Source organism: Panthera onca, chromosome D3 (assembly GCF_046562875.1).
Source record: "Panthera onca isolate mPanOnc1 chromosome D3, mPanOnc1 haplotype 2, whole genome shotgun sequence".
In the NCBI taxonomy this organism is placed as follows: domain Eukaryota; kingdom Metazoa; phylum Chordata; class Mammalia; order Carnivora; family Felidae; genus Panthera; species Panthera onca.
In genome coordinates, this window is record NC_138350.1 from 31,306,115 (window position 1) to 31,333,462 (window position 27,348).

Below are 27,348 nucleotides of genomic sequence, written 5' to 3' on the forward strand. Positions count from 1 at the left end.
CATCCAATCCAGTAGATAAACTGAGGAGCTGTACAAATCGAAAAACTTTTAGAGGCAGAGGGGGCAGGAACAAATTACTAAGCAGAAAAGGAGATTGCTTACTGCAAAGTTACTTTCCTTCAGAGGATGGCAGCGGTCTATTAGGCAGATTACCTAACTAGTGCTGATCAGGTGACTCCTAATTGACTCATTTAAGATCCCATTTGTGAGAGAGCTAAAACAGTAATTAAGGGTAGGTTTGGTGACAGGGGGCTTAAGAAGCAACTCCATTTTAGGACTGTTGTCTTGTTTTTAACACAGAAAACAATCTACATTCTGACTAACTTAATAGGATTCTTGCTGAAGGCAGGCCAGGGTGATCAGACATCACCTGAGGGATAGTGGAAGATGAGGAACCTGATTAAATGTCCAGGGTGAACAGATATTCAGAATGGGGGATTCTGGATAAATCGGCTTAGTAAGATTCTTGCTAAAATTAGACAATGCAGAGAAACACAAAGTCCAAAAGCCAAGGCCTAGTTGAAAAAGTACTCAGAGGAACCTGTATAGAATTTGGTCAAGGTGTGAGTCTTTGTCATTTCATTTAATTTTAATTAAAATTTAAACTTCAATATTAGCATAGCTAAAATTTTTCTAACCCTTCACATTTTTTATGATGATATAACAAGATACTATAAGCATTTAGAATTTACCAACAATGAATTACCTTAACCTGAAAAGAGATGATTTCCATAACCAGCATGTTTGGGCTGTAATAGAGGACTTGTCCTTTTTATAGGTAACATTAATTTTTAATCGTGTCACGTTTACTTAACCACCTGTATTCTTCCTAACCCCGGGAGAGGCTGCCTCTCCTTTTGCTATAGTGGCTTATTTGGCACAAACCCCTCAGGTATACAAGAGCTGGCATCAGGGCTGGTTTATACTCTCTGTGAGAGCTGAGAAATTTGTTTCAAAATTGGACACAGGCTGCTAAACTGACCTAGATGACGTTTAAAATAAAATGACAATATCGCATTAAAAACAAAATTAGGAGAAAGAGAAAAAGAGAAATGGGACAGCAATAAGTAAGGAGGTCTTCCCAAGGGATTTTGTTGGCCCGCTCCATTCCTGGGAAATTCGCGGTACTGCTTCTCCTCCCCTGGGCCGGTGAGCACAAGTCCTGAGAGCGGGTCACCTTCCGCCCAACTTCCCGACAACAGCCTCAGGGTGGTCCCCTTGGCCCCGCCCCCTCCACCTGGGCGCCCTATGGGCCACGCCTCCCCAGGGCGCCCCGCCCCGCCGCCGTCCGATTCCGGGAGGCGCGAGTCGGCGCGCTGACGTCCGACGCTCCAGGTACTTTCCCCGCGGCCGGCCGGGCCCGGCGTGGGGGCGGGGCGGGGTGCCGAGCGCGCATGCGCCGCAGCGCCAGCGTTCTCCCCGGATCGTGCGGGGCCTGAGCCTCTCCGCCGGCGCAGGCTCCGCTCGCGCCAGCTTGCTCCCGCCGCCATGTCTGCCACCGTCGAGCGGGAGTTTGAGGAGTTGGATGCTGAGAATCGCTGGCAGCAGCTGTACTTGGTGAGTCACGGGCTCGCGCAGCAGCCGCAGTCCTCCGCCGAGGACCCAGGCTCGCGCCCGCCGGTTCCCTCCCGCCTCCCCCGCCTTCTGCTCCGGGCGGAAGTGGCGGAGCGCGGGCCGCGTCAGGGGCGCGCGTGCGCCGACTGAGTCTCTGATCCCTTTGGCAAAAAATGACTTTAGATGGGGGGGGGGGGGGGGGTGTTCTTCGTGAGCGCAAGCGCAAAGTCGGTTCTCGAAGGCGGCTCCACAGCGGCACCTGGTGGCGGGCTAGGACGGGGCTCCGCGGCCGGGGGAGGGAGGACCCCGGGAGGCTGGGGAGTACCGGTGAGACCCGTGGGCGATCCGAGAAGCTGCTGGGGGCCGTGAGGAGCCTGGCGAGGCTTGGGCTGGGGGCGCGGGCGGGCGGCGGGGAGCCGGCGGCAGCCTCGCGGTCGCTCGCACGCTCCGGTGCCAGGCTCTGCCCATGGACACCTTTTTCGCTGGCCAGGTGTTCTGTGGCCGCGCGGGCGGAGGCGGGCCGCGGCACCCATTTCCAAAGGCGCGGCCGGCTCTTGCCCCCGTTATTGTGGGTGACTCCGGGGCCTCTCGAAATGGCAGTGCCTAACCGTAGTGGTGGCGGAAGCTCCCGGCGAATCAGCAGTCATCGTGTTTTCAGAGAGCGCAGTGTCTTCAGCGCGTGGGTCTTCCTCCACAAACAGCTTCCAGACACGAGAATAGGGTTTGGTTGTGTTAGTTAAAAGAAAGAATAAGGATGTTCTCTTTTAAATTTTCTTTACTGAGGAATAGTTAACGTACAGTAAAATACACAGATTTTATACATGGAATTAAGCGAGTTTTCTAAATGTATATACCTGTGCAAGTCCCAAGTCAAAATAAAGAGCTTTTCCATTACCTCGAAGGTGCTGTCATGCCCTTCTTCCATCCCAAAGACTACTGTTCTGATTTCTTACCACCATACAGTAATCTTGCTTGTTGTTAAACTCATCTGAATGGAATCATGTAGTTGAATTCTTTTGTGACTAGCTAGATCAACTAGAGAACCCTTTAATTCAAATAGGATGCTTGTTCTGTACTGTTTAATTATTAGCATATTATTCCCAAGATTGAATTGAGTGGTTGGTGAGTTAAATGCTGCTGCTCCTGCTGCTCGGTTCACTCTTTTTACATTTAAAAAAAAAAAAAAAAGTTTTCCTGTTAAGTTTGGATGATCCTGGGTTTTTCCCCATTTCATTTAGTTAAATGACAGTAAAAAGTGTTTCCTTGGTCATTATGATTAGAATGTAACATTTTCTTCTTGAACACACTATCAGGATGTGTAATAAATACCCTGATTCACAGGAGTATAGAGTATGTTAGAATAGAGTACTAACTTTTAAGAATGTTGGTAAGGGCTTTACCATTTATAGAACATTTTAAATGCAAATTCTAGTAGGAATCTTTATGTGAGAGCCTGCCAGCTGTCTCTTCTCCAGTTACATTTGTTTAAATAGAAGCTCCTGTTTCCAAGTTGCTAGCAGTATATCAGAATTCAGCTTTGAGAAGAGAAAGGTGAATGCTGCAGCTTAATTCAGCTTAACATTTTGGTTAGACAGTTTGATTTGGGGGGGGATGGGGGGGTATCGTTAATATCTTTGAAAATTTAATGAAAACTGTAATCCCTCTCACCAGAAAAATGTACTTTCTTACATCCACTGAAAATTTCACATTTAGTTTCAAGGAGTTCAGGAAACCCTTCCATGGACTCATGCCAAAGAATCCTTTAGTGGGTTGTTCATTGCTTTTATTATTTTTTCCTAATGGAAGAAGAAGAGCACTCGTTTGGTCAGTAGAAATCATGCAATATACCCTCTCTCTCTGACCCTCCCCCTGTTCATGCTCTGTCTGTCTGTGTCTCAGAAATAAATAAACATTAAAAAAATTTAAAAAAAAAAGGGGGGGGGGGCGCCTGGGTGGCTCAGTCGGTTAAGCGTCTGACTCTGACTCAGGTTGTGATCTCGTAGTCGGTGGGTTCAAGCCCCGCGTCGGGCTCCTGGGCTGACAGCTCGGAGCCTGGAGCCTGCTTCGGATTCTGTGTCTCCCTCTCTCTCTGACCCTCCCCCTGTTCATGCTCTGTCTGTCTCTGTCTCAAAAATAAATAAACATTTTAAAAAATTAAAAAAAAAAGAAATCATGCAATATACATGCTATTACAGTAAACATAGGTCACGAACCAAGAAAGTTAGTAATGGAAAGCAAGTATAGGAAGAGATTTTCCTTTGACTCTAGAATATCCATTCAGCCACACTACAAACGTATTGAGCATCAGTTGTGTGCCAGTCCCTAGCTTTGGGCCTTGGAGATTCAACAGAGAATGCAGCAGAGTTCCTTCTCTTGAGGAGCTCACATTCTAGGATTTGTTCTTTTGAGGGCCTCATTGCAATTCCCCATTTTCACTCATTTACTCATAACACATCTATTATGTGTCAGCATTAGACTGAGTCCCAGCCTCAAGGATCCACCCTGCCATAGAGTAGTAAATAGGTAAGAAGATGAAAACATAAAAAAGTAAGAAATGCAAAAGCTAGTGTTAAGCACAGGCTGCTGCCTAGTCACCCAGAGGGGTGCACCTGGGAATTCTGGTGATGCTTCCTGGAGAAGGGATGACCTTACCAAAGTCTTGAAGGACAAGTTGGCCAGGTGTAGAGAATAAAGGAGGGGAAAAGAATTAGTGCTCCAGAGAAGGAAGGAATGTGTACAAAGGCACAGATCATAAAATCCCATGAGGACTACCAACAAATTAGTAAGATCATTCTACTAGTGTGATGGATGGGGCTAACTGTAGGCAAGTAGCACAGAGAGTTAGTCTCTTGAAATAAACCTGAAGAGAAATGTTGACCTCCTGAACTAAGGCAGTGGCAGGAGGAATGAAGGAAGGGGGGATACACATTTGAAGTGGGAAGGGGATAGATGTATTTGGTCTTGAAATTGTTCAATTCAGTTTGAGATACCTGTGAGACATCAAAATGGAATATTTTAATATATCAATTTGGAGTTCAGGAGAGGCCTGAGCTGTAAATAGCATTTTGGAAATCATGAGCACATAGGTGGTCTTTGAGGTCCTAGATGTGGATGAGATCCTCCAGGGAAAATAGGGAGAGTTTGGAAATGCTGAAGGCCAACAACAGAAATCTTGACCACCAACAACAATTAACGGCATAGGTAAAGAAAGAGGAGCTTGCTAAAAAGAGTGGAGAGGAATAGCCATGGAAGTTGGGAGACAACCAATGGTGGGTGTGAAGGAAGTTGATGGTCAGGAGGGCCACATGCAGCAGATGGCACAAAGTCAAAACTGAAAGGGCCTTTTGACTTAAGGACTGGATGATCAATAGATACCTTTTCTTTTTTAATTAAAAAAGTTTTTTTTAATGTTTATTCATATTTTAGAGAGAGACAGAGTGTGAGCAGGGGATGGAAAGAGAGAGAGGAAGACACAGAATCTGAAGCAGGCTCCAGTCTCTGAGCTGTCAGCACAGAGCCCGGCTCGAGGCTTGAATCCATGAACCGTGAGATCATGACCTGAGCCAAAGTGGGACGCTTAACTGACTGAGCCCCCAGGAGCCCCAACAGATACCTTTAAAGAGAGCAATTTCAGTGGAGTACAGAAGTCAGATGCTGAGCATTGAGAAGAGAAGGTGGGAAGTACAACCAAGCAAGTGTAGACTGTTTTTTAATTTTTTTTTTAATTTTTTTTTTATTATTTAAAAAAAAAAAATTTTTTTTATGTTTATTTATTTTTGAGACAGAGAGAGACAAAGCATGAACGGGGGAGGGTCAGAGAGAGGGAGACACAGAATCTGAAACAGGCTCCAGGCTCTGAGCTGTCAGCACAGAGCCCGACGCGGGGCTCAAACTCACGGACCGCGAGATCATGACCTGAGCCGAAGTCGGCCGCTTAACCAACTGAGCCACCCAGGCGCCCCTAGACTGTTTTTTTAAATAAGCTCAGCTTGACCAATGGAGTGGGGAAGGTAGCTAAAATGAAGCACATTTATGTCCCTTCTCTACTGAAAACCTTCAGTGGTTTCCCATTGCTCATAATGTAAAATTCAGATCCTTCTGTGGCTTGCAAGACCACGTGGCCTGCCTGCCCATATGACTCTCTTCCCTCTTTTCCCCTGGGTTCTGTTCCTTGAAAAGTGCATGACCATTCTCCCCTGAGGGCCTTCATAATTGTAGCTGTCTTTGCCTTAGCACAACTTCTCCCCTTTTTCCCCCGCACTTTTGCTTAACTGCCTCCTACTCATCCCTGAAGTCTCACTTCCTTAGGGGGTGCCTTCCTGACCCTCCCATGCAGGATATAATCCCCTGTTACATACTCCATAGCATCACATGACTTCCCCTTTCATAGCAATGTGTTGGATGCAATGCAGCAGCAGATTATTTAGGGCACACAGATTTGCATTAAGCAAACCACTGTTAACTTGAGTAGGGAAAAGTGTTTAAGTGGGCTCTCTGCTTTGATTATCACAAGACTGGGTGATATTTGTGTTAGGTTTTTTGTTGTTTTTGTGTGTGTGGTGTTTTTTGTTTTTTGTTTTGGCAGTGCTAACTGGATTAGGAAAAGAAAAGCTTTGCTGTTTTTTTGTTTGTTTGTTTGTTTTTGACTTTTTAAATGTTTATTTGTTTTGAGAGAGATGGAGAGCATAAGCAGGGGAGAGGCAGAGAGAAGGAGAGAAAGAATCCCAAGCAGGCTCTGCACCATCAGCACAGAGCCTGGTGTGGAGCTTGAACTCATGAACTGCAAGATCATGAACTGAGCCGAGATCAAGTCAGCTGCTTAACCAACCGAGCCATGCAGGTGCCCCAAGAAAAGCTTTGCTCTTGAGCAAAAAGTAGATGTAACTAGAAATTGGACTTGCCTAGTGGTATGAGAATTTTTACTCTACACCTTCTTGAAAGTCTTGCAGGAACAGTGAATTTATTATTTGAGTCTGAAACTCTTCAGCCCCTTACTTTTTTTCACCCAGTTTGAAAAGTTGGTTTTATAACACAGCTTTTGTTAATAGGAGATTTTGTGTCAGAGCCAAACAGACTATGAATTTATCTTTTTCACTACCTCATCAGAGCTTCATGCAGGCAGTGCCAGTGCCTTGCACAGCATCAGGCACCTAGTAGGTACATGGTAAATATTGTTGAATAATGACTTCTTACCAGACAAGGGTGACTTGATATGTTTACATGTTGGGGTGGGGGGAAGGATAAGCCTAAAGAGAGAGGTTGGAGGTTGAAAAATAGAAGGAATTACTGTTGGAGCCAGAAATCTTGGAAAGCAGGTGCTGATGGGAGTAAGAGCACACAGGTTGAAGAACTGGCCTTGAAAGGGCACAACTAGCAGTAGTGAGATTGCTAGAAAAATCTAATTTGGTCTGACAAACTAATGACATTAATGTAGTCTGAGGTTAACTCTTGCTTTTTGAGAAATGTTCATGATTGCTTTTTTGCTTTTAGTCACTGCTGATTGCTGTCTGAATCAGGCTGGGGCATGAGAGGGGCAGAGAAAGAATGGAGTTTTGTGAGCTTTCAGGGAAGGGAGTACAACTGTAGGGAAATAGCAAAAAAACAAAAAATGTAAGCCATGGAATAATGTTTCTAGTAAATGGTAGCTCAGAAAGAATTTGGTTGACTAATCAGAGTTTTAGGAACCATGGAACTCTTAACTGGTCATTTTTCTTTATTAGGAATTTGTAGTTCAGGATGCCTGGGTGGCTCAGTTAAGCGTCCAACTTCAGTTCAGGTCATGATCTCAATGGTTGGTGAGTTCGAGGCCTGCATCTGGCTTTCAGCTGTTTAGCGCACAACCTGCTTTGGATCCTCTGTCTCCCTCTTTCTGCCTCTTCCCCGCTTGCGTGTGTGCACATACACTCTCTCCCCACCCCCACCCCTGCCCTAATAAATAAACATTAAAAAAAAGAAATTTGTAGTTCAAATATTGTCAGTAAGAGCAGGTTGTGGGGGTTTTTTTGTTTTTGTTTTTAATGTATTTATTGTTTGAGAGAGAGAGAGAGAGAGCGTGCGCGCTAGCAAGTGGGGAAGGGGCGGAGAGAGGGTCAACAGAAGATCCAAAGCAGGCTCTGCGCTGACAGCGGCTAGCTCTATGCGGAGCTCAAACCCCATGACCTGAGCCTAATGCTCAGTCTACTGAACCACCCAGGCGCCCCAAGAGCAGTTTTTTACTACTTGGGCGTCAACTACGTTTTGGAAGTAAGGTGTCAAGGGAAGTCTTCTAGTATTTATAGTAGGTAGTCATAGGGTAAAAAACAAAGCCTGCTTACTCTAAAACACTTTCCTTTGCATTGTGTACTACACATTGCCCTGCAGTTGTTTAATCTTAGGGTTTGGGGTTTCACATCGTTGCATGTGCTCTTGCTGTATCAGATTCCTTGAATTTCCTTGAAAATAGCCTGTTTTCTCACACCTTGGAGTCTGCACATGTTGGATATGTTCTGTGCCTACCTTATCTATCTAGGAAACCTCTTTAAGACTAGACTGTGGTCTCTTTAGGCAAAGCTATATGTTCCTTCTCTGATTCCTGAACCCTCTATGTTCTTTTATTGGAGTATAAATCACATCGTTTTAGAATTGTCTGTTAGCTCCTTAAGGAATGCTTTGTTTTTGTTTCCCCACCATTAGCCTGTAGTTCTGAGATGTTAGATGCCCAGTAGTCACTAAACAAAATAATACTGTTTCCTTTTAAAATGTCAGCACCTTGGGGCACTAGGCTGGCTCAGTCAGTGGAGCATATGACTCTTGATCTCAGGGCTGTGAGTTGGAGCCCCACATTGTGTGTAGAGATTACTTAAAAATAAAATCTTAAAAAAAAAAAAGTCAGCACCTTGGTTTATTCCAGCTCCCTCATTCACAGCTGAGGAGACACCCGTCCAACATGAGGTTATGATTTATGTAAGGTTACCATATCCAGTGGTGATACAGATGGGATCCAAATCCTGTCCTTATTTTTTTTTGTTGTTGTTGTTTATTTAAAAAAATTTCTTTTTTTACATTTATTTATTTTTGATAGAAAGAGACAGAGCATAAGTGGGGGAAGGGCACAGAGAGAAGGAGACACAGAATCCAAAGCAGGCTTCAGGCTCCGAGCTGTCAGCACAGAGACCAACGTGGGGCTTGAACCCACAAACCGTGAGATCATGACCTGAACCGAAGTCAGATGCTCAACTGACTGAGCCACCCAGGCAACCCTGAATCCTGTCCTTATGATTCTCATTTCTGTGTTACCCCAATTTGTCAGTGTGACTGCTTACATTGCTTTCTCCTTAAGATCTACTTGAGATTAATGGAACAGAGGGAGTCATTTAAATTTTTCATAGCAAGGAGGGAGTGGAATGTGTTATAATAGGTGGGGTCATTTTGGGGATTGGAGGCCTTTAACACAGTATCTAGGATCCATGGATTAGACTGGAAAGTGATTTCCAAGTCCCCTGAAACTGTATGTGTGAGTGTACCTGAGTATTTCATTTCTAGGTGATTCCATAGCTTTGTCACATTCTCACATGGATCTCTATGACAATAGGTAAGGACCACTGCTTTAAGGGAGAGCACTCTTGGGAATGGTGCCCCAATAGAGAATATATAACTGGAAGTTATAACTAGGTTTGCCTCTGATATATGTTCTGTAGTACTGATGCCTGTCTGCAATTGTGGAAATTCAGACAGTCACAGTTGTCCACTAGCCTTTCTAGCTTGCCTCTTTTTCAATTTTTTGATTTTAATGTTTATTCGTTTTTGAGAGACAGAGACAGAGCACAGGTAGGGGAGGGGCAGAGAGAGAGGGAGACAGAATCCACAAAGCAGGCTCCGGGCTCCGAGCTGTCAACACAGAACCCAATGTGGGGCTTGAAACCATGAACCATGAGATCATGATCTGAGCCAAAGTTAGACGCTTAACCCACCAACTGAGACACCCAGGCGCCCCTAAAAAATTTTTTTTAATGTTTATTTATTTTTGAGAGAGTGTGAGCAGAGGGGCAGAAAGAGAAGGAGACACAGAATCTGAAGCAGGCTCCAGGCTCTGAGCTGTCAGCACAGGGCCCAATGCAGGGCTTGAACTCACAAGCTGTGAGACAGATCATGAGTTGAGCTGAATGAAGTTGGATGCTTAACTGAGCCACCCAGGTGCCCCACTTTTCTTTTTCTTTCTTTCTTTCTTTCTTTCTTTCTTTCTTTCTTTCTTTCTTTCTAAGCCACTTGTATTTCCTTTCTTTTTTTGATATGTTGGAGATCTTTACACATTGAGGAAGTTAAGCTTTTGTCATATATTGCAAATACTTTTCAACCTATCAGTTACCTTTGACTTTGTTTATGGTATTTTTCCATGTAGAAAACTTACGTGTTTGCAAAATCAGATTTATGAGCCTTTCTAGGTTTTTGTGCCATGACTTAGAAAGACCTTGTCTATCTAAGGTAGCCATCCAATTAAATTTTTTTTTGTGGGGGAAAATATATAATAAAATGTGCCATTTTAGCCATTTTTAAGTGTACAATTCAGTGTCATCGATTCCATTTATATTGTTGTGCAACCATCACCGCTGTTTCCAAAACCCTTTCAGCACCCCAAATAGAAACTCTGTACCCATTAAGCAATAACTCCCTATTTCCCCCTCCTCCTGTTAACTTCTGCTCTACTTTCTATCTGTGAATTTGCCTATTCTAGAGACCTCATGCAAGTGAAATCACACAATGTTTTTCCTTTGTGTCTGGCATTTCACTTAGCATAATATTGTCAAGGTGGAACTATGCTGTATCCTGTTACCAACTTCATTCCTTTTTATGGCTGACTAATATCTTTTTGTATGTATATACCACATTTTGTTTCTCCATTCATCTGTTAATGGACATTTAGGGTGTTTCCACCTTTTGACTGTGAATAATGCTGCTGTGAACATGGCTGTGCAGATATCCATTGGAGTCCTTATTTTTAATTGTTTTGGATTTGGACCTAGAAGTGGAGTTGCTGGATAATATGGTAATTCTGTGCTTAGCTTTTTGAGTAACTGTGAACTGTTTTCCTTAGTGGCTGCAACATTTTACATTCCCTCTAGCAGTGTTTGAGGATTCTGATTTCTTCATATCCTCACAAACACTTGTTATTTTCCATTTTTAAAATTATAGTCATGCTAGTAGGTATGAAATGGTTTAGATTGCATTTCCGTAATGACTAAGCATGTTGACTATCTTTTAAATGTGTTTATTGACTGATTGTAAAACTTTGGAAAAATGTCTATTCAAGTCCTTCACTTTTTTTTCCCCCTAAGACTTCATTTTTTAAGAGCAGTTCTAGGTTCACAGGAAAATTGAGGGGAAGATACAGAAATGTCTCACATACTTCCTGCCCCCACACATGTATATCCTTCCCTTTATCAAAATCCCTCGCCAGAGTGGTATGTTTATTATAATTGATGAGCCTACATTGATGTATCATAATCATCCAAAGTCCATAGTTTACCTTGGGGTTCATTTTTGATGGTGTACATTCTGTGGGTTTAAACAAATGTATTTGAATCCAGCATTATGACATCATACATAAAAAGCCTGTGCTCTCCCTATTCATTCCTACCTCCCTTTCCCAACCCCAGCAACCACATTGATTTCTTTTACTGTCTGCATAGTTTTGCCTTTTCCAAAATGTCATATGGTTGGAATCCTGTAGTAAGTAGCTTTTTCAGATTGGCTTCTTTCACTTAGTAATATGCGTTTAAGGTTCCTATGTGTCTTCATGGCTTGATAGTTCATTTCTTTTTTTTTTTTAATTTTTAAAAAAATGTTTGTTTATTTTTGAGAGAGAAAGCATAAGCAGGGGAGGCACAGAGAGAGAGGGAGACACAGAATCCAAAACAGGCTCCAGGCTCTGAGCTGTCAGCACAGAGCCTGACGCAGGGCTCGAACTCACAAACTGTGAGATCATGACCTGAGCCGAAGTTGGACGCTTAACCAGTTGAGCCACCCAGGCGCCCCGATAGTTCATTTCTTTTGAACACTGAATAATATTCATTTGTCTGGATGTACCATAGTTTGTTTATTCCTCACCTGCTGAGGGGCATCTTGGTTGCTTCCAAGTTTTGGCAGTTATGAATAAAGCTGCTATAAACATCAGGTTTTTGTGTATATGTAAATTTTTTACTTCTTTGGGTAAATACCAAGGAGTGCAGTTGCTGGATCATATGGTAAGAGTCTGTTTAGTTTTGTAGGCCAAAACAGCCAAACTTTTTTAGGACTGTACCCTATTGGTGGGAATGCAAACTGGTGTAGCCACTCTGGAAAACAGTGTGGAGGTTCCTCAAAAAGTTAAAAACAGAACTACCCTATGGCCCAGCAATTGCACTACTAGGTATTAATTCAAAGTATAAAAAAATACTGATTTTAAGGGGCACATGTACCCCAGTGTTTATAGCAGCACTATCAACAATAGCCAAATTATGGAAAGAGCCCAAATGTCCATTGACTCATGAATGGATAAAGAAGGGGTGTGTGTGTGTGTGTGTGTGTGTACACACACATACACAATGGAATATTACTCAGCCATCAAAAGAATGAAATTTTGCCATTTGTAATGACGTGGTTGGAACTAGAGTGTATTATGCTAAGTGAAATAAGTCTGAGAAAAATACCATATGATTTCACTCATAATGTGGTATTTAAGAAACAAAACATGAACATAAGGGAAAGGAAGGAAAAGTAAGGTAAAAACAGAGGGAAATAAATCATAAGAGACTCTTAACTATAGAGAAAAACTGAGGTTCACTGGAGGGGAGGTAGATGGGGGTGGAAGGATGAGCTAGATAGGTGATGGGTGTTAAAGAGGGTGCTTGTTGTGATGAGCACTGGGTGTTATATATAAGTGATGTATCAATGAATTCTGTCCCTGAAGCCAATACTGCACTATATGTTAACTAACTTGAATTTAAATGAAATCTTGGAAGAAGAAAAAAAAAAAATGGCTGTATCATTTTGTATTATCACCAACAGTGAATGAGTTACTGTGTTTTATGTCCTTGTCAGCATTTGGTGGTGTCAGTGTTCCAGATTTTGGCGATTCTAATAAGCGTCTGCCTATTTTTATGTTGTTTGTCCTCTTGTTCAATGGTAGGAGTTCTTTGTATATTGTGGTTATTAATCCCTTATCAGATATATGATATGCAAATATTTTCTCCCAATATGTGTTTCCTTTTAAGTGTATATTGTTACTTGATGTTCAAAAGCCTTTAATTTTGATGAAGTCCTATGTATTTTTTTGTCACCGTGTGCTTTTGGTATCACGATTTAAGAAACTATTACCATATCCATGATTATGAAGATTTTCAATCCCTGTGTTTTCTTCTAAGAGTTTTGTAGAGTTAGCTCTTACATTAGGTCTTTGATCTGTTTTAGTTAACTTTTGCATATGGTAATGGTCCAGTTTCATTGTTTTGCTTGTGGATATCCATTTTTCCCAGAACCATTTGTTGAGAGATTTTCCTTTCCACACTGAATTATTTTGGCCTGCTTGTTGAAAATCAAGATCTGAGGGTTTATTTCTGAATTCTATATCCTGTTCCATTGATCTCTGTGACTGACTTTGTGTTATACCACATTGATTTGATTACTATAGCTTTGCAGTAAGTTTTGTAATTGGGAAATGTGTGTCCTCCAACTTTGTTACTCTTTTTCAAGATTGTTTCGACTCTTCAGGGTCCTGTGAAATTCCATATGAATATTGGGATGACGTTTTTCATTTGTGCAAAAATTGTTGCTGGTATTTTGATAGCGATTACATTAAATTAGTGTATCACTTTGGGTCATTTTGTCATCTTAGTGTTTAAATCTTCCAATCCATGAATATAGGATGTTTTTGTATTTATTTAGGTTGCCTTTAATTTCAGCTGTGTTTTGTATTTTTTAGTATACAAGTCTTTCATCTTTCTGGTTACATTTATTGCTAAGTATTTTATTTTGATTCTGTTGTAAATGGGATTATTTTCTTAATTTCCTCTTTGAATTCATTGCTACTGTATAGAAATACAACTGATTTTTGTGTGTTGATTTTGTGTTTTGCAGCTTTGCTGAATTTGTTTATTAGCTCTAACAGGCTTTTTTGTGTGGGCTCTTTAGGATTTTCTACATAAAACATCATGTCATTTGTGAATAAAGATAGTTTAACAGTTTTCTTTCCAATTTGGATGCCTATTTATTTTATTTTATTATTGCCCAGTTGCTCTGGCTAGAACTTCAGTACTGTGTTGAATAGAAGTGGTGAAAATGGGGGCGTGGGGTGGGAGGGCACCTGGCTGGCTCAGTTGATAGAGTATGCAACTCTTGATCTGGGGGTTTATTAGTTTGAGCCCCGTGTTGGGTGTCAAAGATTACTTAAAAATAAAATATTTGAAAAATAAATTAAAAAAAAAAAGTAATAAAAGCGGGAATCCGTGTCTTGTTTCTGACCATTTTTCCTCCTAAATACCTGCCTGCTTTTATGATACTGTTTGTTGAGTATCCTATACCTCTCTCCTTCCTCTTCCCCCCATTTGCCATCTTTGTAATTTGCGAAATTCCTATATGTGTGTATTGGGTGAATGAAGCCTGAGCAAATGCCTGTATAATCTGATCTCTCTGCACTTGTTCATCCCCATTTCTTGTATTTTCCTCTCTTAAGCACCACAGGTTTTGTGTTGCTTATACTTCTTGTAAGATACCAGTTATTCATGCTTTCATTTATGTTTTATGTACCTTCACATCTTTGTGACTTTGCACAAGCTGTTTTTTCTACTTAGACATGTCATTCCCTACTTGTTTACGTGGCATACTCCTGGTCATTGTTCAGGTTTACTCATGCACTGTGATCTTCACTCCCCCAGGTGAAAATAAATCCGCTTTCTGTGTTTATTTTATTTATTTGTGTATTCTTTTTTTAGTTTATTTTTGAGAGAGACAGAATGCAAGCAGGGGAGGGGCAGAGAGAGAGGGAGATACAGAATCTGACACGGGGCTTGAACTCATGAACCAGGAGATCATGACCTGAGCCGAAGTTGGATGCTTAATCGACTGAGCCACCCAGACAACCCTCTGTTTATTTTAAATGTGAGCATACTTTTCTTATGGTACTTATTAGACTGGCTCCTTGATAGTCTCATGAAAATTCTCAAGTTTGATTATAAAAAAAGAGAAAGTCATTAGATACAGTTGTACAAATAGCAGTAAACATTGACAGTAAGAATAGTGATAGATAATGATAAGTGGACATAATTTTCCAGGTTCTTAATCTCATTCAGTAGAGGCTTTTTGTTGTTGTTCTTATTTATCATTGAAATGACCAAAATACAGTGATAAGAAAAAAATCTACATTATTATTTGACATGAGAGAAGGGTCCTACCCATATATTTGAGACATAGACGATTTTTTTTTCATTTTTATTGAGAAATCACTATACATTTAAGGTGTACAGCATGATGGTTTGATTTACATGTATTGCAAAATGATTACAGTAGATTCAACTAACATCCATCTTCTTGTATAAATCCAATCAAAAGAAAAGAAAGGAAGGAGAAAATTTTCTTGTGATGAGAACTTTTAGGATTTACTGTCAACATTTCTCTGTATCACACAGCAGTGTTAGCAATAGTTACCATGTTGTATTACCTCCCTGGTACTTATTTATCTTGTTAACTGGAAGTTTGTATCTTTTGACCACCTTCCTCCAATTCCGAAACTGAGGGGTTTTGATAGTAAACAATGTAAGCATCCACAAAAACTTGGGTAAGAGCTGATGCCTACGTTTTCTTTGAAGATGAACAAATGTTAGGCATATGAAAAATTCAGCTCCTCAGAGACTCAACGGGGTGCCTGTGTGGCCCTGACTGGTTCGTGATCTCAGTTTGTGAGACTGAGCCCTGTGTCAGGCTCTGCACTGAGAAGCCTGCTTGGGATTCTCTCTCCATCTCTCTCTCTCTCTCTCTCTCTCTCTCTCTCTCTCTCTCTCTCCCCCTCCCCTGCTTATGTGCACGAGCTCTCTTTCTCAAAATTAATTAATAGACTTAAAAAATTTAAGACTCACTAGCAAAATAGTGCAAAATACCAAGTTAGCTTGACAAAAATCTCTGCATTTGGGAAAAAGATTTTTAAACTGAATATTCTGAGAAAGCATTTAAAACACATAAAGGTCTCAAATCTTTGTGATAGGCAGTTCTGAAAGAAAGACCCTGAGGTGATACAATGACCAAAGAAATAATGGAAGAATACCTCTGAGCTGAAGAAAGCCTTGAATTTCAAGATCAAAGGGGACCAGAAAGTCTTCACCAGGAATATATTTAAAAAGCAGGAAAACCTGCATGAATTTCTGCATGCATCCTGATGACTTTTCTAAGTATTCAGGATAAAGAAAAAGCCCTGCAAGGTAGAAAAACAAGTAATCTTTAGAGAAGAACCAATGACATTTGCATCAGACAAATGCACTCTGACATTGGATGCCAGAAGATAATGGAGAAATGTCACCCAAGAGCTGAGAGAAATGGAATAGGTGTAGAAAGTAGGTTTGGGCAGTGAAGCCAAATACAATCTAGAGTTAACGCTAAATAGTTATAATTATAGTTGTAAACCTTACTTAAATGATAAATATTTGTGAAAATAACTGCACATGTTAAAAAATATGGATCCAAAGTTCTAGCTTATTTCAAGAAGATTTGGGGGATTGAGCTGTAGGAAGAGAGAAGTGAAACCTATAGTAATTGTACTATGTATTTACCAGTAGGGATTTATTAATAGATATTTTCACATTAGTAGAAATATATAAGTCCAAACATGCTTTTGCAAAATTTTAAGACTAATTCCTGGTAAAATAGGAATGGTGCTTTTACTTCTAAATTACTGGAAGTAAAGAGGAACAAAGAAAACGTGATTAATACAGAAAAAAACGGGGAAAAGGAAATAAGGAAGCATAACATAGAAAACAGCTAATCGTTTCTGGGTGAAAGAATAAATCAAGACTGCCATTAAAGACTCCAGCAAATAATGAGATGACACTATTCTAAACTTAGAGGATTTGAAGTTTAGAAGTTTGGACAGTCTTTAAAGTAAGAAAAACAAAAAAGTATTAATGAGCTAAGTATTTTATTCAAGCTAGAAGAATGATAAAATGAAACAAAGCTTTAGAAGGGCAGATTGAATACACAGGAAAGGTAGAAATGAATGAGTAAGCATTTCCTCTCCCCTTCCAAATAGTTCAATTTTACCTATGATTATAGCCCTAAAACTAATGTGTCATTGACAGATATTATGTAGAGATAAAGTATAAAACACCATTCCCAAATTTATTCTGGGGATATAAAGAATTAGTAACACTATATATAGTGTTATATAGTGTTACATAGTTATATAGTGTTACTATAGTAACACTATATAGTAACACTATAGAATTCATCCTCATTGATTAAAGGACAAAAAAAAAAGTGTAGTCATATTGAGATCAGTTAAAATTAAGCAACAAAAATTTTTTGAATACTTAAGAATATACTTAGGAAATGTGTTGGGTTTTACAGTTGCACCAAAAACCTTAAAATACCTAGGAATAAACCTAACCAAAGAGGCGAAGATCTATACACTGAAAACTATAGAAAGCTTATAAAAGAAATTGAAGAAGACACACACACAAAAAAGAAAAGTATTCCATGCTCTTGGATTGGAGGAACATACACTGGTAAAATGTCAATACTACCTGAAGCAATCTACGTATTCAGTGCAATCCCTATCAAAATAACACCAGCATTCTTCACAGAGCTAGAACAAACAATCCTAAAATTTGTATGGAACCAGAAAAGACCCCTAATAGCCAAAGCAATCCTGAAAAAGAAAACCAAAGCTGGAGGCATCATAATCCCGGACTTCAAGATGTATTACAAAACTGTAATCATCAAGATAATATGGTACTGGCACAAAAACAGACACTCAGATCAATGGAACAGAATAGAGAACCCAGAAATGGGCTCGCAAACGTATGGCCAACTAATCTTTGACAAAGCAGGAAAGAATACCCAATGGAATAAAGACAGTCACTTAAGCAAGTGGTGCTCGGAAAACTGGACAGCGACATGCAGAAGAATGAACCTGGACCACTTTCTTACACCATACACAAAAATAAACTCAAAATGGATGAAAGACCTAAACGTAAGACAGGATGCCATCAAAATCCTTGAGGAGAAAGCAGACAAAAACCTCTTTGACCTCGGCTGCAGCAACTTCTTACTCAACACATCTCTGGAGGCAAGGGAAACAAAAGCAAAAATGAACTATGAAAAGCTGCACAGTGAAGGAAACAGTCAGTGAAACTAAAAGGCACCCGACATAATGGGAGAAGATATTTGCAAATGACATATCAGATAAAGGGTTAGTATCCAAAATCTGTAAAGAACTTATCAAACTCAACACCCAAAAAACAAATAATCCAGTGAAGAAATGGGCAAAAGACATGAATAGATACTTCTCCAAAGAAGACATCCAGATGGCCAACCGACACATGAAAAAATGCTCAACATCATTCATCACCAGGGAAATACAAATCAAAACCACAATGACACCACCTTACACCTGTCAGAATGGCTTACATTAACAACTCAGGCAACAACAAATGTTGGCAAGGATGTGGAGAAAGAGGATCTCTTTTGCACTGCTGGTGGGAATGCAAACTGGTGCAGCCACTCTGGAAAACATTATGGAGGTTCTTCAAAAGATTAAAAATAGAACTACCCTATGACCCAGCAATTGTACTACTAGGTATTTATCCAAGGGATACAGGTGTGCTGTTTCGAAGGGACATATGCACCCTGTTTATAGTAGCACTGTCAACAATAGCCAAAGTATGGAAAGAGCCTAAATGTCCATCGATGGATGAATGGATAAAGAAGATGTGGGATATATATCTACAATGAAGTATTACTCAGAATCAGAAAGAATGAAATCTTGCCATTTGCAACTGCGTGGATGGAACCGGAGGGTATTATGCTAAGCGAAATAAGTTGGTCAGAGAAAGACAAATATCATATGAGTTCACACATATGAGGACTTTAAGACAGAGAACAGATCAACATAAGGGAAGGGAAACAAAAACAGGGAGGGGGACAAAACATAAGAGACTCTTAAATATGGAGAACAGAGGGTTACTAGAGGGGTTGTGGGTGGGGGGATGGGCTAAATGGGTAAGGGGCATTAAGGAATCTACTCCTGAAATCATTGTTGTACTATATGCTAACTAATTTGGATGTAAATTAAAAAAAAAAAAGTAAAATTTAAAAAATTGTATTAAAGAAAAAAAAATTGATTCTACCAGAGCAGTAGGTAGTGTTCGCATTTAAGCTGCTGAACAGTTATTTAGTGCTATAAATAGTCCCAAGTACTATGCTAAAGATTTTTCTCTTAAAAGAATAAAGTTATTATAAGAATTGAAAAAAAAAAAAAAAAAAAAAGAATGTGCTTTTTACCTTGTTGGCGCAGGATATCTCCTGCCCATTTCCACCCCTGACCCCTAGTGGCAAAACCAGTACCCAGGGCAGGCAGACGTGAGAAGGACACAGGTCAGCAGAGCCCTTTTTATCTGCAACCCAGCCCAGCAATTTCTGCTTGTTCTCTGGCTGGAACTGTGTCGCATGACTATTCTTACCTGTATTGGAGACTGGGAAATACAGGTTTTTAGTTGGGCTAACTGTAAGTTGGAAAGTAAAATTAGGAACTTTGAGTAAAAAAGAATGGATATTGGGATAGGCGACTAGTATGTACCTCTGGAGCTGCTTTTTTAAGTATTGGATAGGTTCTGTGTTGAGTCGACTCTAGTCTGGCATGGTGAAAAAAAAAGAAGTATTAGGGGTTCTAGTCTTCCTAAATGCACTGAAATTAAAGAAAGGTAAAGAAGAACAAATAATAACATTGGAAATGAGAGAATGGACCCTGTAAGAGTTATGTGGTTTTTTATTTTAATTAACTGAGAAAATAGAATGTATTTGTTATGAATATATTTCTTAACCCAAGAACTTGGCTGTTTTATGGTGTTTTGTAAATTAAAATTTCTTCCCTACCTCTATACTTGGGGCTCCATCTATTTAGTTGTTTTTTTTTTTTTTTTTTTTTTGTAACATCAGTAATGATTTGTCACAGTGTACACAAATAAGTGTGTTTCTTTAGGCTAAAAATTGGAATCAGAAACTGACAGATAAACTTAATTGTGGAAAATAGGTTTAAATTTTTTTTAATGTTTTATTTTTGAGAGAGAGCGCGAGTGGGAGCAAGTAGGGGAGGGGCAGAGAGAGCGAGACACAGAATCTGAAGCAGGCTCCAGGCTCTGAGCTGTCATCACAGAGCCCAACATGGGACTTGAGCCCACGAAGCTAAAGATCATGACCTGAGCAAGATCATAACTGACTGAGCCACCCAGGTGCCCCCGGAAAATAGGTTTATATGTATAACACAAGCATTGAAGAAGGGCTCATGTAATGGAGGGACCCTCTGTGCCCAATAAAAAATTTTTTTTTCTTAATTGAAGAAGTTCTTGATATAATCCGGATAGCAATCCCTTATCAGATACATGATTTGCAATGATTTTTCTCCCATTCTGTGGATTGCAACAACTTTTCAATCTGATTTTAAAACTATATAGCATTAGAACTGATATTATACTAGTATTTATTAGAATTTTAGTTTATTTTAAAGTAATATATGAACTCAAGAATATATAAATATATGGTTTAAAACCCAAATGGCACAAAAAGTGCCCAATAAAAAGGAGTTAAAAGGACAGGTTACTTTGGAAAGAAAGAGGGGCAGGGTAGGGGTAAAGCCTTTAGCTATATCTGATTTATGGGGTTTTCTTTTTTTAATTATGTAAGTTTCAGGTGTACAACTTTACTGTTTGACATCTGCGTACATGACAAAGTGATTACCACCACAAGACTAGTTACCATCCATCACCATGCAGTTGGCCTCCTTCATCCATTTCACCCACCCTTAAACCCCCTTCCACATAGGTAACCTCTAGTTTGCTCTCTATCTGTGAGGTTTTTATTTTGTTTTGTTTTGTTTTTAGATTTTGCATGTGAGTGACTCATACAGTATTTGTCTTTCTCCTGTGACTTATTTCATTTAGCATACCTCAAGGTCTATCTATGCTGTAACAAATGGCAAGGTTTCATTCTTGTTTATGGCTGAGTAGTAGTCCATTGTTTTATTTACATATATTTCGCATCTTCTTTATCCTTTCATCTATCAATGGACGTTTAAGTTCTTTCCACATCTTGGCTATTGTAAATAATGCTGCAATGATGTGTTTTATTCCTTTTCTAAAAAGATTTGAATGAGATACTCAAAAGTGGCAATAAATGTTTAATTTCACTGATGGTAACATGAATGTGATATATATTTTTGTTTGATAGCTTTCATTATTAAAACAACTCTTTAGTTACATAAATCTGTACCCTTCCCTAGATGTTCACTTTTCCTCCCTGGAAGTTACTAATTTCTCATCTTCTTCTAGAAGTATTCAGTGTATTCTCAGGCATATATATGTTTGAGTGGAGTGCTGCCTCCCCCCATGAGAGCCTATTCTTTTGTACTTTCTTTCACTACACAGTGTATCTTTGAAATCCTGTCATATCACTGTAGCACTTGGTGTCCTTTTTCCTGATTCCCATGTATTCTGCTGCGTTGGTGCATTGTGATTTATCTCCCCAGTTCACTCCTGAAGGACACTTAACATTCTTGCTAATTTTTCACTGTTATGTACAGTGCACATCCTTGAGTGTACATCTTCACACATACCTGTGTGGCTGTGTGATATAAAACCCTCCTAGAGGGTAAGGAGGGTGAATCAAATTTATGATCTTATTAAATCATTCTCAAACATTGTATCTGTGTACGTTCTGTCAGTCATGTATGAGAATGCTTCTTCACTCTTATCTGCATAGTGTTTCGGAATTTTTTATTCTCACCAATTTGTGTCTCTACAGTTGATACAGAAGAGCTATTAACAAAACCATATGTTTTAGTATTATTTCATATTAATATTTTTTATCTTACTAACTTGCAATATGAAATTATTTGTACTTTGTAGTGTTTCAACTCTATAAAGTGTTTCAGATTATGCAAATAAATACAAGCTGAGACCTGACGCTTTAATTTTACATATAAAATTTATTACTTAATGTTTAAGAATGTTTATAATTAATGTGTGGAAATAGTTGACACTTTTTCATCTTTTCAGCTAATTACAATTATTTGTTAATGCGTTCATGGAAAAGTATTTGAAACTGAAAGGTAGTATTTCTTTTTATTTTTTTTGAAAGGTAGTATTTCTAGCCAACTTTTTTTTTTTTTTTAATGTTTATTTTTTAGAGAGAGACAGAGTGCAAGTGGGGAGGGGTAGATAGAGAGGGAGACACAGAATCCTAAGCAGGCTCCAGGCTCCAAGCTGTCAGCACAGAGCCTGATGCAGGGCCTGGACCCACAGACTGCAAGATCATGACCTGAGCTGAAGTCAGATGCTCAGCCAGCTGAGCCACCCAGGCACACCTCTATCCAACTTCTTATATGAGATTGTGTAATTTTGGTACTAAAACTGAATAAATAACATGCAAATAGAAAATTAGAGGTCAGTTTAACTTAAAAACATAGGTGCTTACATTTTAAATTAAATAATGATGGTACATCCAGAATAACAGTGGAATATTATTCTGCACTAAAGAGAAGTGAGCTATCAAGCCATGAAAAGACATAGAGGAAACTTGAGGTCATATTACTAAGTGAAAATCTGTTAATTGTAATTTAGCACATTACCAGAGTAAAGGAGAAAAGCTATATGATCACTTCCATAAATGTAGGGAACACATTGAATACAATTCAACACCCATTCATGATAAAAAAATGTTTAGTTGACTAGAAGTTGAAGAGAACCATCTTAATTTGAAAAGGGTATATCGATCAGAAACCCAAAGCAAATGTTATGTTTAGTGGTTAAACCTTAGAGGCAGTTGTTTACAAATCAGGGGAAAAAGTATGTCTATTTGATATTGATTAGGCAGTCCTAGCCAATGAAATTAGATAAGTAAGGGAAATAAGAGGTGTGAATAAATAAGAAATATGAAATATAGGGAAGAGACAGAATGATCACTATTTGGTTATATTGAGAAATTCAGAGTCACTACAAAATAATAGAGAGCTCAGCAAGATTGCTGGATGAGAGAGAAGCATTAAAAGTCCGTAGAAGCAATTGTGGTGTGTGTGTGTGTGTGTGTGTGTGTGTGTGTGGCAGGTTGCATTTTCCAAAGTAGCCAAACCAACATACATTCTCTGCACACACAGTGTGACTGAGATTTCCTCCCACTGACAGGTGGCCTGTGTTTCACTACTCTTTGCATCTTAGAAGGCTCAGTGGGTGAAAATACGAACTATAAAGTTACCTGTTCTGAGGCTGGTGGCATATAAGAGGGTGTGGAACCCACAGTAAGGTCATTTGCTAAGTGACTTCAATAATTTATTTATGCTTAATTTATAAAATTATCTGGTGCCTAACTTAAAATGCTTTTTCTCACATGTAATAGTGTGACCAAAGACCCAATTAATTTTTGCTGTTAATGCACACTTTAAAACAATTTTTTAATGTTTATTTTTGAGAGAGAGAGAGAGAGAGACAGAGTGTGAGTGGGAGAGGGACAGAGAGGGAGGCACAGAATCTGAGGCAGGATCCAGGCTCTGAGCCGTCAGCATGCTTAACCGACTGAACCACCCAGCTGCCCCTCACTTTTTACCAGAATTCTCAGAAAAATGTATTCTATTTGGGTGAAAAAACAAATTGGGTGATACACCAAATAGCTGAGTGCCTAGCGCAGCTGTGTCCTCACAGAATTTCTTCCATTGTAGAACACAGAAAACTGTAAGGGTCCTAAAATGAGCTTCTGGCCTAGTGGTGGTTGCTAAGCACTTATGGCTCTAGAAATAAAATTTGAGGATATTTCTGGACTCAAAGTAACAGTAAAGTGGCATAAGGATGAAGAAATAGATTAAAGGTTTTTTGTTTTTTTTTTAATTTTTAATGTTTATTTATTTTTGAGAGATAGAGTGTGAGCAGGGGAGGGGCAAGACAGAGGGAGACACAAAATCTGAAGCAGGGTCCAGGCTCTGAACTGTCAGCAGAGCCTGACACGGGGCTCAAACCCACAAACCATAAGATCATGACCTGAGCCAAAGTCAGCTGCTTAACTGAGCCACCCAGGTGCCCAAGATGAAGAAACAGATTAAAGTTTTAAGGTAGAAACTCCAAAATAGAGATGGGTATTATTGAGAGTTTAGTCAGAAATCTGAGTGTGATGTGTTTAGCCTAGATACCTCCATTGCATTAGTTCTGTATTACATAACGTGTTTAAGGTTACTTGTAGGGGTTGGCTATTGCATGGCAATATATAAATTCATCAAGAGCAGAGACTTTGGTGCCTGAACGACATTTGTTGTCCAGCCACTTACTGGTTTTGTGACCTTTGACAGATTGTTTTATCTCTCAGAGTCTGTCATCCCTCACAGGGATAACTGTTCCTACCAGTGTTGTCAGAATTGAAATAGATAACGTAGGCAACGTGCTTTGTGTTGTACTTGGCATATCATAAGTGTTCAATAAATGTTACTTTATACTGGCTGGGAAGGTATCTGTTTTGCTATATACAATTTAAGAGGAATATTAAAATATATTTTTGTTATTTTAAGGAAATTCGCAATGAGTCCCATGACTATCCTCATAGAGTGGCCAAGTTTCCAGAAAACAGAAATCGAAACAGATACAGAGATGTAAGCCCATGTAAGTATTTGTGGTTTTGTGTGCACGTGTATGTTGGTTTGTTTTAGGCAGGTTGCGGTGAAAAAGTTTGGGATAGGGTTGATAAATACAGTGGTTTTTTTTTGCATATTAACATAATAAACGTTCTTTAAGGAAAAATTTCAAGGTCTAGAATAGAAGGAAGGAAAACTGCTCATAACTCATCCTTCAAACACAGCCACCGTTACTTTGGTGTACTTTCTACTAATCTGTTTTTCTTATGCATAATTTCCTTTCTTTAAAATAATTGTAGTCATATATGTGTGTATGTGTATTCATAAACATACTTCCTTTTCCTATTATTCCATAGGCTTTATAAGTTTTACTTAAAATATTTATCCGTACAGTTTGCTTTTTTCCCCAAATTATAAAAGTTGTATGTACTCATTGCAGAAAACTTTTAAAACAGAAATATGTAAAGGAAAAAAACCCATAATTTAAAAACAAATAAAAACTTTTGGGTTTATATTCTTTTTGTATTTTTTCTGAACAAACATATATACACATTCTTTTAAATTTAAAATTAGAATCCTTCACATATTGATTGTAGCTCTTTTCCCACATAGCAATACATTATAAACATTTTCCTATATTAAATCTTTTAGTGGCTTTAATAGTGGCTTTGGATGTGCCATTCTTTTGTGTAACGGTTCCCTTGTGGTTGACCATTTGGATTCTGATGTACCCACTCATGTACATGCAATGATGGTTCGGTGTTAGTGTGCTGAGTCCTCCTGTATAGACTGAATAATCTCACTCTATTCAAGGTCGCAGATTATATACCCTTATGTATGTTGTATTCCTTGTTAGAAGGGTATGGACATTCCATTGAAAATCTAATTACTGGGGGGAAAGTCCATACTTTATTTCTTCCATGAACAATGTTTTTCCTTCTGTCAACCAAGTACATTTCCATGAAAAGTATGTTAGCTAATTTTGGACAAATCAGATGGACTAATCTGTTAAAATATTTCATGTCTGTTATCAATTACTTATTAAATACTAGGTTTCTCTTTCCATATGGTGTGGGTGTGTGTGCAGGAAATGGGGTTGTGGGCAGTGGTTGTAACATTTAGGTGCTCCTTCACCCTCTTCAAATTTCTGGTTGAATATCCTTGAGCTAGAGACACTAATCTCCAGTGTTTACCATGACTTTGAAGACCCTGTGTTCCAGGTGTACACTTTGCTTTAATTTAAAAAAAGAAAAAAACAAAAAACCAAACTTCTTGTTTTGATAATTGTAGATTTGCATGCAGTTGTGAGAAATAGCACAAGGGTATCTTCGCCTGGTTTTCCCCAGTGGTAACCTCTTACATAACTACAACCAGGAAATCCATGTGGATGCAACCCATTCAGATCTCCCCAGTTTTACCTGCACTTATTTGTGGCTGTGTTCAGTTCTCTGTGGCTCTGTTACACGGTAGAGTGTGGGATCACAGTCTGGGCACAGACCAGTGGACCAGCCCCACCACAAGATCCCTCCCTTTTGTGGCGCCAGCCACCTTGCTCCCTTCCTCCTATTCCAAGTCCCTAGTTGCCCTTGTTTTTTTACATAAATCTGTTGTAATTGCAGTCACTGGATATGATAATTGATGTTTGAATTCCCTGATTAGTTTGATCAAATTGATCTAAATAGAGGAATTGGTAAAAATTGGAACTGAGATGCTTAAAAGTAAGACATTTGTAACTTAAATTCCTCTCAAGTATACAAGTCAATGAAATGGTTGTGATTTGTCTCTTAAATGTTAGACTTATTTACCCAACTACCTGTTGGACAGGTCAAGTTGAAGGCTGCAAGGAGAGCTTGGTTTTTACCAAGTGTACTTAGTAACCCTGCCTCCATCCTCACTGGCTTGGGCTCTTTTTTCTGTATGTCTTCTCAGGAAGAGAGCCATTCGCCTTGTATGGGTACCTAGTATTAGGGACAGGTGTTTCTTCCTCAGAGGAGGTGTGGCCCCATGCCCCCTGCTGTCTTTCTGGCCACTCTATATATATATAGTGGTCTCCAAAGCTGCACTCTGCTATGGGCATGCCACTCAGTAAACCCTGTCCCTGCATCTTCTCCTTGTAGAAGCCTGGCTTTCCCTTGAGTAAACTACCTTTCTGTCTTTCTTAGGTAGAGGCTATTTGTTCTTGCTTCCCCTGTAACCACAGAACTTCCTAGTCCAAGCCATTACTCTCCAACTTGCATATTAAAATGATCTGCTCTGAGACTCATGCCATCCAGACACATCACACTGCTGCCCTTGGATCTGTCCCGACTTCACAGTCCCCATGTCGCAGCCTCCTCTCACATGTTTGCCAAAGCCTTGAATGCTGAGGACGCCGTTCACTGTCTTCCTCTTTGCCCTCTCCTCTCAGTACCTCTTTCTTTGTGCCTGGATGGCGTCGTGTCTCTGGGAAGGAACCATGTAATGCCATAGACTTACAGTTCTGGACCTCTCAGCTCACAACCTGAAATCTTAAATGCCGCTATCTCGACGGCTACTTTCTGTCTTCTTAGCCCTTGACTTCACCAGGATCTTTAGTTCCTTGATTTTTTCACCTATTGTAGTACATTACTTCCTTCCCCACCTTACTTATTACTTAATGACTTTCTTATTGTTCTAATATGTTGGAAAAATAATCTCTGTGGGTCTGTAATTCTCTCTAACCCCGTGAAACTTTGCCTCAAGTAGTTTGTCATTCAGCTTCTGTAAGCTATCGTTGGGTTCATGTGTGCACTTGGGTAAGCTTGGGCACTGATTGGACCTGGGGTGCCTCACTGTCCTCCTACACACCGTTGTCATTCCCACTGCTCCTCCGCTCTGGCTTGTCCCAGAGGAAGCCGGCTCTCAACCCACCTTCATGCCCACTACTCTCAGAATGTGATCTGCCTTCAGTCCTGCAGAGAAACATTTTAAAAATCAGGAAATAACTCTTCAGC

The 27,348-nt window shown here is 39.7% G+C and overlaps 1 protein-coding gene across 8 annotated transcripts in view; it reads left to right on the forward strand.

Moving 5' to 3' along the window:
• The first annotated feature begins 1,358 nt into the window (after positions 1–1,358).
• The window catches only part of PTPN2 (protein tyrosine phosphatase non-receptor type 2), an 85,438-nt gene continuing 59,448 nt past the window's right edge, over positions 1,359–27,348 (forward strand). For 4 of the 8 annotated variants that reach the window (XM_060613183.3, XM_060613185.3, XM_060613182.3 and 1 more), the window contains exons 1-2: positions 1,723–1,881; positions 24,314–24,404. In XM_060613183.3, the coding sequence (XP_060469166.3) occupies positions 1,738–1,881; positions 24,314–24,404 (235 nt within the window). In that variant the 5' untranslated portion in view covers positions 1,723–1,737. Of the gene's footprint in view, positions 1,558–1,722; positions 1,937–24,313; positions 24,405–27,348 lie in introns of those variants that run through there. The other 4 variants (XM_060613184.3, XM_060613186.3, XM_060613189.2 and 1 more) reach the window with 4 other exon arrangements.